This window comes from Garra rufa, chromosome 12 (genome assembly GCF_049309525.1).
Source record: "Garra rufa chromosome 12, GarRuf1.0, whole genome shotgun sequence".
NCBI classification, from domain to species: Eukaryota; Metazoa; Chordata; class Actinopteri; order Cypriniformes; family Cyprinidae; genus Garra; species Garra rufa.
In genome coordinates, this window is record NC_133372.1 from 28,220,467 (window position 1) to 28,236,578 (window position 16,112).

The 16,112-nt window shown below is 34.8% G+C and overlaps 1 protein-coding gene across 1 annotated transcript; it reads left to right on the top strand.

Annotated features, from left to right (window-relative positions):
* Positions 1-940: 940 nt before the first annotated feature.
* Positions 941-15,800, top strand: pomgnt1 (protein O-linked mannose N-acetylglucosaminyltransferase 1 (beta 1,2-)). Its single transcript, XM_073851647.1, has 22 exons — positions 941-1,072; positions 1,437-1,633; positions 2,168-2,270; positions 4,105-4,220; positions 4,322-4,387; positions 4,487-4,600; positions 4,689-4,806; positions 4,905-5,003; positions 5,102-5,229; positions 5,803-5,873; positions 6,474-6,549; positions 6,638-6,721; positions 6,849-6,890; positions 6,983-7,041; positions 8,025-8,097; positions 8,301-8,429; positions 8,966-9,091; positions 9,272-9,336; positions 9,420-9,464; positions 9,568-9,703; positions 10,052-10,161; positions 14,383-15,800. Exons 2-22 carry the CDS (start codon positions 1,514-1,516, stop codon positions 14,462-14,464), a joined length of 1,962 nt encoding a protein of 653 aa, XP_073707748.1. The 5' UTR covers positions 941-1,072; positions 1,437-1,513; the 3' UTR covers positions 14,465-15,800.
* The last annotated feature ends 312 nt before the right edge of the window (positions 15,801-16,112 follow it).

Sequence of the window (16,112 nt, forward strand, 5' to 3'; positions counted from 1 at the left end):
TTTATTTACTCCTCCCTTTTCCGCTTGCTAGAGATGATCTGATAAATTTGTTCACACAGTTTGTAAACAGGGAATTGGGCATTTCTTCTTTGCAAAAATGACCAGTAATATGCCTGTAGTGATGAAAAAATAAATGCATATTTATCTGTTCGACTAAAATATCTAATACCTAAAAAGCTGAAAACAAAGATAATATCCTGCTGACCTTGGATATTTGTGACAAACTTGCCACTGCTATTAAATAAAGTCAAAGATCCACTAAATATTAGTTTTGTAATTAAATTTAAACACCACAGGTCTAGCCACAAATCAACCTCCTCTAACCTGTGCCTGGTGAAAAAAATAACAGCTAAAACCAGCCTAGGCTGTTTGGCTGGTTTTAGCTGGTCAACCAGCCTGGTTTAGCTGGTCATAGCTGGTCAGCAGGCTGGTTTTAGAGGGGTTTTGGCCACTTTCCCAGCCTAGCCAGGCTGGGAGACCAGCTAAAACCAGCTACTTCCAGTCTAAACCAGCTAAGACAAGCCAACCAGCTTAGGCTGGTTTTAGCTGTTTTTTTCAGCAGGGGTATGTGATGTGAAACACTGTTAGTTCTAATTTTGTTTAGAGTTTTGTCATTTGACATTTTACAAAGCAATTAAAACAACTACTACATAATTAAATCACCTTAGACTTTTCAAAAGAGTCTTGTGTTTCTCGTTTACACCTTAAAGTTTGGTAGAAGGGCAAAACAGCATTTAGTTTTGAGTCGTATATGTTCTTTAAATGACTATTTTCAGCCAAAATACACTTTGAGCTAATTGTAATATCGTATTATGTTTCATTATTCTAATTTTATAATTTTAAACATTACGAGTTCGAGTGATGACTTATTTTATTTTATTGGCAGGAAAATAAAAATGAGGGGCTTTTATTTTGAAAAGCGAACGTGTGGCGTTATGCTGCAATCTGGCTTCACAATGCATTACCTGCATATGGCCAAACGTTACTAACCCCGACATAAACTAAATTTTATGTAGTTATATTTCCTGGCGAGGCGGGACGTCGTTTCCGTGCAACATAACATGCTGCTGAGGTAAACAGCCACTAGCATTTATTCTGTGCTGCCTTACAGTCAACAGAAATGTCAGTGTGAATAGAAATTGCCTTTAAAATGGAATTTCAGCTGTTGTGCTCAGATAGCTAACGTTACCTCTCCATCTGTTAGCAATAACGTTACTCACTATTACTAACGAGTTATTAAAATGATTCGCTCGTCCACATGCACAGAGGCTACTACTCTTACAATACAGTTTAACGTTGCTTTTGTAGTTGCTCATAAAGCATTTGTAGTAACCTATGTTAAACTTGTGTTACATTTTAACATTGCAAGAAGATTTTAAAAGTATTATGTCTGTCATTTGTAACGTTAACTGCTGGGATTGCATCGTGTTTTGTAGATGAAGAAGACGTGATCGCAGGCGTTGCTGGGTGCAGGAAGGTGTTGTGATCAGGAGCAGCGGGCAGGACTGCAGGTATGGACACCTGGACACCCAACCCCAGAGCCAAACCCTTCATCCCCCGCCAGCAACGTAGCCTCTACCTCACCTGGAAATACAGACTCACCAACAAAAGAGCAGTACGACGAATCTGCCAGGTCAGCACATGCCACTTAATAAGATTCTTAAGATCCTTCAATACTTACATTAAATGTTTTGGTTGTCTTTCCTTGTGATGGTGAACTCAACCTAAAGTTTACTTGTATTTGCCTCTGTGTCTTTTAGTGGATTTATTTGTTTGTTTGTTTTTGCCTTTTTATGAATTCTTTTTTTTATTATTATTGTTGACTAGAACAGAATTACAGTGTGTCTTCATAGAATAATCAATTTAAAAAATAATAAATGAAAATCACTAACTCATAACAATAACTGTTGATCCATGGCTTTGCCACAATGTCATAATTACGGATAATGTTTGAGTGTGGCATTGAACACATGCATTGAAATTTGTGTTAATTTTTTTAGTTCATCTTGCTCAAAAAATGTAATGCTGCAAATATAAGTTGTAACTTTACAGAAGGTTTTCTGATAGGATAGGGTTAGTTTGTAGCATGTATAACTGGCTATATTTAAATGCAGTAGAATTCTGTGAAATGCCTCCATTTAGATAATGTGTGTATGTGTATTTGCAGGCCAGTGCTGTCCTGTTTCTACTGATCACAGTGATTGTGAATATTAAACTTATTCTTGATACAAGGAGAGTTGCTAGCGAGGATGATGCAGCTCAAGAGTATGGTAATGTCATAAAGTGCCTTTGTGGACATAGTTTTATGTTGGCTTCATGTGATTTAAAACATTACTGGATCAGTCCATGTCAGCCAGAGGTCCCTGACTTAAAATTTTGCTCATATTTTTTCTAAAGAAGGATAGACATGTACAGCGATGAATGTCAAAATATTAAATGTCACTGATGAATATTTACTGAGTCAGTGGCAAATTTTACCTGAGATTCAGAGTCAAATTACAAGGGAGTAAAATGACTCCAGAAAGATGGCAGTATTATAATTGTATTTTTACACAGAGATTAGCAGGTCTGTTAGTAAAATCTGTTGACTTTAGCAATCTTTCTTGCATTATATGGCGATATATATTCAAAAATGGGGAAACCTGTCAACTTTTCAACCAACATTTGTTTTTTTAACCACTGAAACTGGGTAATATTCAACAATCTGGACCAGGAGCCACATTGAGGTCCCATATCTCTGCGACTGATTGATGTAGTGCCTTGAAAACTCAAGATTCCGAAAGAAATGTTTATTAAGAACTAGAATCTAAAATCATATTGTGATATCCTTAATACTTCTTGAGTTATAGGCGTACACACTTTGGGAAAAATAATATTTATGGCACTCAAAACAGGTATGTTCAATGCAGTCATCTTCACAGATGAAAACAAGGTCCTCTTTAAAAGAAAATAAATATCATATTTTTGCAGAGTGACCCACATTTGGTTTTTGACCACTGAAAATGTATTAAATTTAACGATTTACTCCTGGAGCCGTATTCAAATTCCAATATCTCTGGAACTGAATCTTATAGGGCATTAAAAATAAAGGTGCACAAAGTCAAGTTTGTTAAGAACCAATATCTAAAAGGGCATTAAAGGAGTAGTTCACTTTCAGAACAAAAATTTACAGATTATGTACTCACCCCCTTTTCATCCAAAGTGTTCATGTCTTTCTTTCTTCAGTCGTAAAGAAATTACGTTTTTTGAGGAAACCATTTCAGGATTTCTCTCCATATAATGGAGACTATGGTGCCCCTGAGTTTGAACTTCCAAAAAAAAAAAAAATAACCGACCGTTTCTTTTCTCGGCTGTGAAAGTTTGGAGCCATTTGAAGCTGCATTTTGGAAGTTCAAACTCGGGGGCACCATAGAAGTCCATTATATGGAGAGAAATCCTGACATGTTTTCCTCAAAAAACATAATTTCCTTATGACTGAAGAAAGAAAGACATGAACATCTTGGATGACAAGGGGGTTAGTACATTCTGTAAATTTTTGTTCTGAAAGCGAACTGCTCCTTTAAGATTTATTTAATACTTTTTGAGTTACATGCATGCAAACTTTGGAGAAACTTGAAAAGTGCTGTTTCCCCATTTTTGAATAGTCATCATTGGCACATAATGCAACAAATATTGCTAAAGTCAACAGATTTTACTAACAGACCTTCCAATCTCTGTGTAAAAATAACATTATGATGCTGCCGTATTTCTGAAGTAATTTTTACCCCCTTGTAATTTGGCTCTGAATCTCAGGTAAAAATTGGCATTTTGACCCTCCTCTACAAAATAGTGGATTGCTCAGTAAAAAATCATCCATGTCATTTAATATTTTGGCTTTCAACACTATACATGTCTATCTTTCCTCAGAAAATATATTAGCAAAATCAAAAATTTGAGCCAGGGATGTTTTTGAATTTTGGTTGATTTGACATGGAATGACCCTACTGTTACTTGAGTGGAATTGTAATGACACTAATACTGTGTTTATAAAGGTTTTAACTTTTACACACTGTCAGTTTTGAAATACTAACATTTGTTTTTTGCTACCTTTTAACATCATCTCAGATGATGCCCTGCCTAACATGGAAACTCCACGCAGACCAGCGAGTGGGAGGAAGGTTTTGGATATTGAGGTGTACTCTAGTCGATCTAAGGTTTATGTAGCAGTGGACGGCACCACTGTGAGTGTTTCTGAGTCTGAATTTCTGAGTTTTATGATATGACACATTTGCCGCGCCATTCCCAGATAACAATATTAACAATATTTGATGTATTTTTGCAGGTTCTAGAAGATGAGATGAGAGAGCAGGGCCGAGGCATACATGTTATAGTTCTAAATCAGGCAACTGTAAGAACAAACATTAATTTTTCTTGACCTACTGTATCTTTTTTAATCATTACTATTATTTTAAGTTGTCCACATTTTGCTGTATCCTCTTCCTTTCAGGGTCACGTCATGGCCAAAAGAGTGTTTGATACTTATTCTCCTCATGAGGATGAAGCCATGATCCTCTTTCTCAACATGGTCACACGTGGCCGAATCCTCATCTTCACTATTAAGGTTAAGTAAATGCATCTCCCGTCCACTCTCATGGTTTCAGATTTGTGTTTTCTTTGTCTGTAAATGCACTTCTTATTGGCCTCTTCAGGATGAGGGGACTTTCCACTTGAAGGATGCAGCCAAGAATCTTCTGAAAGGTTTGGGGAGTCAGGTAGCTGTCACTTTAGGCTGGAGGGATATGTGGACTCTAGTCGTAAAGAAGGGAGGTAAGGACAATGCTTTTTAACTTATTACTCTTACTTTACTTTGAAAACAACTTTTTTTTTTCACTGTGATGTAATAAATGTACTATTTACTTTTTCAGGTCAAGTATATGGGGAGAAGCACTCCAAGTCTCCTGCTCTGTCCACATGGGGTGATCCTGTGCTACTGAAGACTGAGGTCCAGCTGACAGCTTCTGAAGGTATTTCTGCCTCTATTACTATGAGTGTAGAGTTCATTTGTTGCGGTTATGTTATGGATTGTATTGAAGCTGTCCTTTGACATTGTGTCTTATTTCAGAGGCAGAGTGCCATTGGGCTGACACAGAGCTGAACCGGCGAAGGAAACTCTTCTGCAGTAAAGTGGAAGGATATGGAAGCATTTGTAGTTGCAAGGATCCAGCTCCCATAGAGTTCAATCCTGACCCAGTAAGACACGCATACTGTGACTAAAATACCTTTTATATATATACTACTATTCAAAGCTTTGTAGTGAGTGAGATTTTGTTTTTATACTTTTTATTCACTTTTATTAAGTAATGATGTATTAAATTGATCAAATGTCACAGGGAAGACTTTTACATTGTTAATTTTTTTTTCCCTTTGTTTCCTTTGAACTTAAGAAACCTGAAAAATGCACCACAGTTGCTTTAAAAAACTGACCTGAAATATCTGACCTACCAAACTGTGTTAAATAGTATCATGTTTTTGTCAGAGTCAACTAATAAAAGGTTATTTTACTGTTACATTTTTGATACCAAATGGTATCAGGAACATCACTATCAAAATGCATAATGCCAGGACAGACTCTGCACATTTTTCCTCTACAATTTTCCCTTTTTAACTATTGTTTTTATGCAGAAGCATAAGACTTTTAGTTGTTAGTGCTTGTTATAACCCTCATCCTGAGGTGACTTTACTCTTAAAAGCATTTAGACGACAGAACAAAGTATTTTGTGTTAATTCTGTGTTGCTGACTAAACATTTCCATGTCCTTTCTAGCTGCCTAACAACAATGTCTACAACGTCCCAGTAGCAGTTATAGCTGGAAATAGACCAAACTATCTCTATAGGTTAGTAAACTTACACTTCTTTGTACTTTACCACACTACCAAACCACATCATGTGCGGTTTATTGGGTGTGCAGTTAAATCTGTGACACATATTGATATATGTTTTTACATCTTTGTTTGTTTTAAGAAAATTAATACTTTTGGTAGCACTTTACAGTAAGGTTGCATTTGTTAACATTTATTACACTATTTATTCATCTTCGTTAATGTTAGCTATTAAAATTACAGTTGTTCATTGTTTGTTCATGTTATTTCACAGTGTAGTAACTAATGTTAACAAACACAACTTGTGATTTTAATAATGCATTAGTTAAGTAACATTAACTAAGATGTTGTAAGAAAGCTGTAGAAGTATTATTCATTCTTAGTTCATGTTAACTAATGTTAAATAATGGACCTTATTGTATAGTGTCACCATACTTTTATTTATCAACAATGCATTAAACTGACCAAAAGTGATAGTGAAGACATGTATTTCACTTTTTTGGTCATTTTTATTTTATTTTGTCTGTTGTTTTGGCTTCATTGGAAAAATCAAAAATCATGTATGTAAGAAAGCATGCCTTGAATACCTGATTAAAGCCACATTTGTTTCTCTAGAATGCTGCGCTCTCTTCTTTCCTCCCATGGTGTCAATCCACAGATGATCACTGTTTTTATCGATGGCTACTATGAGGTACTGTCTCCTTTTTTTTTGCACTTCTGAGCAGTTGTGAGAGGATTTATGCACATTTACAAAATTAACAAAAACGATTTTTGGTTAGGAACCCATGGATGTGGTGGATCTCTTCGGTCTTAAAGGAGTTCAGCATACACCTATCAGTATTAAGAATGCTAGAGTGTCACAGGTGATATGTTTTTGACATTTGTTTGAACAATTTACATGGAAATGAATGGCCAGTCTTGCAGTGGTCTAAGCCTGTTTGCAAATGACCATAGTATAGCACTAATATACTTATGTTCATTTTGTCTCAGCACTACAAAGCCAGCTTGACTGCAACCTTCAATCTGCATCCAGTGAGTAAATGATGACCTGACTTAAACCTTATATACAGTTGTATTGTAAAACAGCTTGAAAGTGTTTGACTTTGGGGAAAAAATTGTTTTAGGATGCAGATTTTGCCATTGTCTTGGAGGAAGACCTGGATATTTCCATAGATTTTTTCAGGTAAGAATAAAATACAATAGTTTATATATGCAGTTGAAGTCAAAAGTTTACATACAGCTTGCAGAATAGTTAATGATTTGACCAAAGTAAGAGGAATCATACAAAATGTATGTTTTTTTTTTATTTAGTACTGACCTGAATATAGTGTATATATGAATATGAATACATATAGTCCATAAGAGAAAATAATAGTTGAATTTCTAAAAATTAAATGAATTTGAAGATCAGGGTAAAATTAACTTATTTTGTCTTTTGGGAAACAATTAACTATCTTCTGTAGCTTCTAAAGGGCAGTACTAAATGATATTTAGGCAAATATAATGCATCGTTTTCCTTCTGAAGCATCAGTGAGCGTTTGAACTTTCTGTAATAGTTGCATATGAGTCCCTCAGATGTCCTCACTGTGAAAAGATAGATCTCAAAATCATACAGTCAGTGTTGAAAAAAAAATTAAAATACAAATGCTGAAAAACCAAAGAATCTGTAGAACATGAAAGACTTTTGTGAAGAACAGTGGGCAGTTTAACTGTTCAGGACAAACAAGTGACTCATGAACAGCTATCACTACACAAAAAACAAATTTCACATCATTCAGGTAACAGCACAGTATTAAGAATCAAGTCTATGTAAACTCTTTTGAACAGGGTCATTTTTATAAATTCAACTATTTTCTCTTGTGGACTATATGTAAACGTCTTTTATGTGAAATGTCTTATTCAGGTCATAACTTAAAAAAATAACATGCATTTTAACATTTTGCAGATTCCGTAAACTTTTGACTTTAACTGTTTTTTTTCCTGAATCCACTAGATGGTAGCAGACTCCCATATTTTTTGTCACAGGCTAGTTTAGAAAAATCTGAGTGCAGAATTAATGAGCTCAACTCATCTTAATAGAAAAGATTGAGTCACAGCATTTGACTCATTCTCTCTAAATGTCTTTTAAATGTGTGATTTATTTCTTCTCCAACATTTGTCTCTTAGCTTCCTCAGTCAGACCATCCATTTGTTGCGTGAAGATGACAGTCTGTACTGTATCTCAGCCTGGAATGACCAAGTGAGTGATGGAGAAAAAGTTACTTTTCCAAGTGTTAGTTACTTGAAAATATGCTGTTTTTGTTTTTACTTTGTTGGAGGTAAAAACTTCCAAAAATGCTCTTCTGTTGGCATGTTTTTTTTTTTTTTTCAGCTGAATAATAATTAGTGTTACGCTAAGATTAAATTACTGTAAGTCTTTAAAGGCCTTGTGATGTTTTGCAGGGCTATGAACACACAGCAGAGGATCCATCTCTGTTGTACCGAGTAGAAAGTATGCCTGGCCTTGGCTGGGTGCTTAAGAAAAGCCTTTACAAGGATGAACTAGAGCCCAAATGGCCAACCCCTGAGAAGGTGAGGCAGCTAATTCCTGCATTTAGCCTATCATTAATGTCTAAATAAGAGCTGTTTATGTATTTACAGTTTACATGCAAAACCCCTCAAAAGCAATGTCTCATTTGGCACAATTTTCCGCTCTATTTGCTTGCACGAAAGCTTCTCAGAGTGATTAATCCTCCTCTCACCATTGGGAAGTGCTGTTCTCACTATGGATTTTAGTATTTTGTTCTCTCATTTGAATAACATTTCTAACCTTTGAAGAGTCAGTCTGTTGAATATTAAGAGTGTGTGTGTATAGTGTATATAGTAAGGACCAGAAATGATTTTACTATATTTGAAAATGTATAATAGTAGTACATTTTTTTTTCTGATAATAAAGTTTTAGTATCACATGATCCTTTATAAGTTTTTCTGATATGCTGATTTGGTGCTCAAGAAACATTTCTTAATTTTTTTCCAATATTAAAAACTGTTGTGCTGTGGAAACTATACTTTTAGTCAAAATAGTATCTTTCCCTCTTTCATCCATTCGTTCTGTGGCCATCTCTTAGCTATGGGATTGGGACATGTGGATGCGGATGCCAGAACAGAGAAAAGGGAGAGAGTGTGTCATCCCTGATGTCTCTCGCTCTTATCACTTTGGCATCATTGGCTTAAACATGAATGGTTACTTCCATGTAAGTGAGAGTTATATTTACAGTCATGTTAACATCTGCGGTTTATCTGTATTCTTATATTAACTATTACTTGTAATTTAGTATATTTTCCTGAATCTGGGGCACTATGAGTTCAGTAATGTGGCGTTTTCTCATTTTAAATGATGTTTTTTAATAAATTTTGTGCTTGTTTCTCTATAGGAAGTTTACTTTAAGAAGCACAAGTTCAACACAATTCCGAATGTTCAGATGAAAAATGTAGATAGGTATGTATAGTTCCATATTAGCTTTTATATTAGCCTTATTTACATCCTTTATAAGACATCTTGGATATTCTCTCTATTTACAGCTTGAAAAAGGACGCATATGAGATTGAAATCCAAAACCTGCTACGGTAATTTTATCTGAAGATCATACTCTATTGTATAGTTAATGTACAGTAACACCATAAAATTGCATTATTACAGCAACTGCAGTAATCATTTGTGTGTCTGCAGTGAGGCTAATGTTCTGGACCACAGTAAAAACCCATGTGAAGACTCGTTTATCCCAGACACGGAGGGAAAAACCTTTATAATGTTCATTAAAATGGAGCAGGAGACAGATACAAACACTTGGACAGAACTGGCAAAGGTATGTTGAATTTTTAAAGACCTTTAGTTTGAATCTATATGAGATTTCAGTTGGGTATCTCAAGTAGCAAATGGCTACATTTCAGAGCAGGTTAGCCAGTAGTTACCACTGCATGTGTTGTTACAGTGGGTTGCAATTACTCTTAGCAAAGTGTTGAGTTCTTTTGCCTGTTTCAATGTGAGCCAAAGGAGCAAATGTCTGGCTGTTGTTTGCAGAGCCTGCAAGGGTAGGTAAATGGCTTATAAACACTAAGAGAGGAAATGTATAGAAAGAAATATATAAAAACTAAGGTCAGGGTATTAAAACTGTAGTATTAGGTTATGGCCTTATCTTGTTTACTGCTCATAGTGCCTGCACGTATGGGACCTGGATGTACGAGGTTATCACAAAGGACTCTGGAGGCTCTTCGGAAAGAAGAACCATGTACTAGTAGTGGCAGTTCCAATCTCACCATACTCGTGAGTATATATTACATTGTTGGGGTTAGTCAGATTACAGTTGTGTGCCCCAAAAGTGTTACAGATTCTCAGTTGGATTTGCAATGGGGCCATATTATATGACTTTTTTTGAATTAAGACTTTTGATCACACCAAAAGCAAATTTAATTATCCACACGAATAAATTACATACAAGGTCAATGCAAAAACGCAAATAGACGCCATGCCGTGCAATTGCCGCAAACACACGACACTGTGTCTTCTGTGCAAGTCGAAAATCTTCAACTCGAGAGGAAAATTTGCATGATGCGTTGTGGCGTAAGCTAATCAGCAAAGAACATACTGACACATCTGGTTGTATCAGATAATGGAGGAAAGCATTAGGCAATGATTTTATTCACGCAAGTGACATGAAAAACATCCCGCTAGTAATCTAAAGCGATAACGCGAATATTTGCTTTTCTATTTAATAACGTTAATCATGTTAAAAATCAGTAACATGCAAATCATGTTACAACTTGTTAATCATGCTAGCAACAAGTTAATAATACTAAAACATGCTAGCAGCATGTTAATCATGTAAGAAACATGTTAGTAACATTAATCATGCTAACAATTTATTAATCATGTTAGCAACATGCTAGTAACATGTTAATCATGTTTGAATCATGCTACTAACATGTTAATCATGCTGAAAACATGCCAGCAGCATGGTTATCGTGTTAGAAACATGCTAGTTACATGTTAATAATGCTATTAACAATTAAGATCAATGCTATGTTAGTAACATGCTAATCAAGCTAACAACATGTTAGTAACATGTTAAATCATGATAAAAATGTTAGCAACATGCTACTGATGTTAGAAACATGTTAACAAGATGCAGATCATGTTAGAAACATGCTAGTAACATGGTAACAACTTAATCATTAGCAACATGTTAGTAACATGGTAATCATGCTAGAAACATGTTAGCAACATGCTAATCATATTTCAAATGTTAATGATGTTAGAAACATACTAACATGCTAGTAGGGCTGGACCAGAATATTCGAATATTCGTTCGGTGGGTTGGCATTCGATTTTAAAATTTGAGATTCGAATATTCGGGTTTTTTTTTTCATACACTTTGCATCCCCCGCGAAACGGTTCTCATTCGCGCTTGAATGAAGAAGATCAGGCTGCTGCGCCACTAACACAGAAACAGCAAAAAAGAGAGAGAGAGAGAGAGAGAGATATTGCGTAATATTTAAGAGACACTATAAAGTACAGTCGGACCCACTTGAATGGTTGAAGCAAAACTAGGGCTGTGACTGTCGTAATGACAACCGCGCCTCTGCATTTAAATGCACACAGTAAGCTGGCCGCAAAGCTCCAGCAAAAATAATTACCATGAATGTGTCGGGAAAAAGTAAGGAGATATTTGAATTATTTATTAATGAACTAGTATTTGACAAAAAGATGAAGTGGACGACCCTGATGCCATTTGCTCATTGGACTCGCCTTTAATACCTAAATGCATATGCATTAGGCCTATAGCTAAAGGAAGAGTTTTGTTTTCGATTTAAATTATTTAAATTATTTTTTTATAGTTTCGGATGATATATTAGTCTTACCTTTATGAGCAAAAATGAAGTTTCACATAGCGCTTGCTGGCGCTTCATGTTCTGCAAAGCGTGCTTATATCTATGGGTTTTAATTGAAATCGTGATGACTTGGTCGTTACTTTAAAAAACAAAAACTTAAATTTAACAAATAAAAAGTGTTCCAAATATATTTCTAAATTAACTTTATAACCTAAGTAAACGAAAATAAATGTAATCACTTTGCTATTAAAAACAACAGCTGTGCAATGGGGAAGAGAAAGAGAAAACAGACCGGTTCCAGTCGGACTCGGGCCAGTCCTGTCGGACAAGGTCCGGGCGAAGTTTTAGTAATGTTTGCAACGAATGTTTGTTTAATATTCGATTTAACATTCTTATTTAGGCTAGATTCATATTTAAATGTATTATTTATTTGATTTATTTTAGCGTTTTGTAGGCTGATTGTTCACTGACTGAAGTGCTCAAACACGCACCTTTGTTAAAAATGTTTGGGCCTCATTTATTTTGGGTTTCAAAATAATATACTTAGGCTATGTATTTTATATAGGCTTATATACACAAACGTTATATATAATGTGTATATATATTTATTAATAAATAATTTAGATACGAATAATTTATTTATATATAAACACCGCGACATTTTTTTCGTTCTTCTTTTTTAAACAGCCTACCCTTTACGGTGCCATAATTACTGTGCTAATTTCTGATTTGGGAGTGATTTGTTTGTTAAAAAATGTTAGGCTACCTTATTAAAAGTATTGCACTTAACAGACCTGTGTGTTTTGTATCACTAGCGCGGTTTCCGTTCATGAAGCAGATAACCTCTGCCTGCGTGAGGCGCGCCGTATCCAACTAGCAATGTTCTATTACAATTTATTAATTCTGAACATGTGGTGTGTCCATATTACACCAACATGCAACACTGCACTCCCTTGGGTCCACAGCAAAAATCGTTTGGATGTACTGTTCTCGACATAATAAAAATGCAAACAGAAAGGCATACAGAGATTCCTGCCTTTATTAGAGAAAAGAATATGTTCAGCCCCTCCCACCGAAGCTTCGAATATTCAATGTTGATTACTACTGAAGCTTCGAAGCTCAAAAAATGGTATTCGGACCAGCCCTACATGCTAGTAACTTGTTTATCGTTAAAACATGTTAATCATGTTAAAACATGTTAGCAACATGTTAATCATGTTAGAAACATGTTAGCAAATTGTAAATCATGTCAAAAACTAGTAAAATGCTAATCATGCTAACAATTTGTTAATCATTGCTAGTAACAAGTTAATCATGAAAACAAAAAAACATGACAAAAAGCATGCTTATTGTGTTATAAACATGTTAGTAACATTCAAAACATGCTAATCATGTTAATCATTTTAAAAACCTGCTAGCAGCATGCTAATCATGCTAGCAACATGCTAGTAACATGCTAATCATGTTAGAATCATGTTAATCATGTTAAAAAAACATGCTAGCAGCATGGTAATTTTATTAGACACATTTTATATGCTATTATGCTATAGGGTTGACAATGCTAACAATGTGTTTAATGTTAACAACATGATAGTAACATGTCAGAATCATGGTAAAAACATATTAGCAACATGCTTTTGATGTTAGAAACATTATAACATGCCAGTGATGTTAAAAACATGTTAGCATGAAATAACGTTAGAAACATGTTAAAACGTGTTAATAACATAGTAATCATGTTACAGCATGTTAATAACATGCTAATCTTGTTAATCATGTTAGCAACATGCTAGTAACATGTTGATGTTAAAATCATGCTATTAACATGCTAATCATGTTAAAAACATGCTAGCAGCATGGTAATTGTATTAGACACATTTTATATGCTATTATGCTACATGATTATAATGTTAACAATGTGTTTAATGTTAACAACATGTTAGTAACATGTTAGAATCATGGCAAAAACATGTTAACAACATGCTATTGATGTCAGAAACATTATAACATGCCAGTCATGTTAAAACATGTTAGCATGAAATAACGTTAGAAACATGTTAGTAACATGTTAAAACGTGTTAATAACATGTTAATCTTGTTAATCATTTTAGCAACATGCTAGTAACATGCTAATTATGTTAGAAACATGTTAGCAACATGGCAGTGATGCTAGAAACATGTTAGCAACATGCTAGTAACTTGTTAATCATACTAGAAACATCTTAACAACATGCTAATCATGTTATTACTAAGTAATGTTAGAAACGTCCATCTAATTTACTTAAACTTTCAAACTTAAAGCTTTTACAACGGCTTTAAACTTTTAGACAAGGCTTTTTCAAGCCAAATTCAAAGTTATTTCTCAAAACTTTACTTATCTACTTTATTATTATTATTATTATTATTATTATTATTATATTAGAGGGATGGGCAACTGCGGTCCTCCACTCAACTGAACTAAACTCTGCAAGACAGTGGCCATCTCTATTCTATTCTATGGACAGCATAGCATTGTATATGACCATTAAAAATGCATGTATATCTAACTTAACAAGTAATAATAGTTTCCCAGATATCTATTTTATTTAATTTTACTTTATCGTTTTATTTTATTTGACATTTTGTGCATGACCTTTACGGCATCTTTCCCCTCCAGTTTTAAGAAACCCAATAACGTCACTCCCATTCACCTGGAGCCAGCACCTAAAGAGGAGGGACTTCCTGTGGAACAGATTTAGAACAGTCCTAATCCTACCCAAAGGGCCTTTCCTAACCACTAACAGACAAGGCCTGTGTCAGGCCGATAATGGGCCTTGTGTTACTCTTCAGGCCGTTGCAAGACAAAGGGGATGAACCTGACTGAACCGTCCTGTGCTGGTAGCCTCTAGGAACTGCAGGCTTTTGAAACTAGAACGATATAAGTGTGGATTTCTAAAAATGGTGTGGTTTTTTTTGTTGGTATGTATTTTACAGTGGGAGCTTCTCCTGAGGTCATGAAATTTCATATGTGTTTATGCTAGAAGGTTTGACATTAGAAAAGAATTGATAGATGTTTTAAAGTATTAATGGTACTATAATAGAAGCCAGTACTGGTTTGAGTTACCGAATTGTGACAGCAGATAACGCCAAACCAGGACACTGCGAAAAAGGGATTGTGAGGATATGGCAGACATAAGATACTTTTTTAACACTACTGAGTGCTTGGGCCGTCCTGCACATATGTTTTAACTTATGTATATTTATTTTGTCAATATTAAAATAACCAGGTTTATTTTTACCTAACAAATTCACTTTTACACAAGAAAAAAAAAATGCATTAAGAAACAGAAGGCTTAAATTTGTTTACAAATTAAACTATGTACAGACATCTATTTTTAGAACAAAATATTGTCATATTTTTTAGTATTTTTATTGGTTTGAGTACTTTAGTGGCACAAGCAGTTTTCCGTAACTACATATAATGACCTATATTGGACTGCGCAGTTGAAAAATGATAGTAGTTTTTAAACTTTTTTTTTTTTTTTTTTTTTTTAAATGTCGTGCTATGATGGCCCTCCAGCAACAGCTTTAAGAATCCTCCTTCCCGGAGAACGACAGGTTATGCTGCTTAGGTGAGATCTATGTGTCCACACAGCCACTAAAGAGCCTTATAGGAGTACAGTGGAGGATGAACACTTGAAATCAATGCAATCTCAGCTGCGTCGTAGATCTGGCCTGTGTTAACGTGACTTACTGTATGTGAAGATACTGGGGGGAAAATTGATTTTTTCATGCAATAATGTCCAAATCATTTCATGGAGGAGATTTCAGATTAGATTGTTGTGGGTTTCAGGGTTTCAGTGATCGGTACTGATATTGCTACAGATGTTTTATTTGTGGTGCCACTGAACATTTCATAGTATCTGGAACATGTGCAATATCATAATAGAAATGTTTCTCATCTCAACATATTATTTTGTACTCAAGTTTGCAGAGATTGTGTCTAATATGTTAATCAGATTCTCCAAAAGTTTTGTATGTCTAAGTAGTTGAAAATGATGGTTTTCTTATATAAAATAAAATTGTTTTCTTACATTGTTTTCTCTCTGTCCATTTTTTATTTACATGCTCTTTGCAATCAGACATTTATAAAGAATATTTGTTTCTTAAAGGAGACCTATTATGCCCTTTTTTACATTATGTAATATAAGTTTCAGGTGTCTCCAGAATGTGAAAATGCGGAAAAGTGAAAGTACATTTAGGGTTTTTGGAGCGCACGCATCCAAAGCATGCACACAAAGCGGTTGTCACACAGCATGTGAGTACTAAGTTCTTTTTCATGTCTTTTTGCGCTTAAACTTGTGTGAATTTAACTGTTTATGTTGAAAACACACAAGTTAAAAAAAA

Coding starts and splice junctions, on each gene's coding strand:
- pomgnt1 (XM_073851647.1), top strand. CDS start 1,514: ATGGACACCTGGACACCCAACCCCAGAGCCAAACCCTTCATCCCCCGC. Junction 5,230..5,802: donor TAGAGTTCAATCCTGACCCA/GTAAGACACGCA, acceptor TGTCCTTTCTAG/CTGCCTAACAACAATGTCTA. Junction 5,874..6,473: donor AGACCAAACTATCTCTATAG/GTTAGTAAACTT, acceptor TTGTTTCTCTAG/AATGCTGCGCTCTCTTCTTT.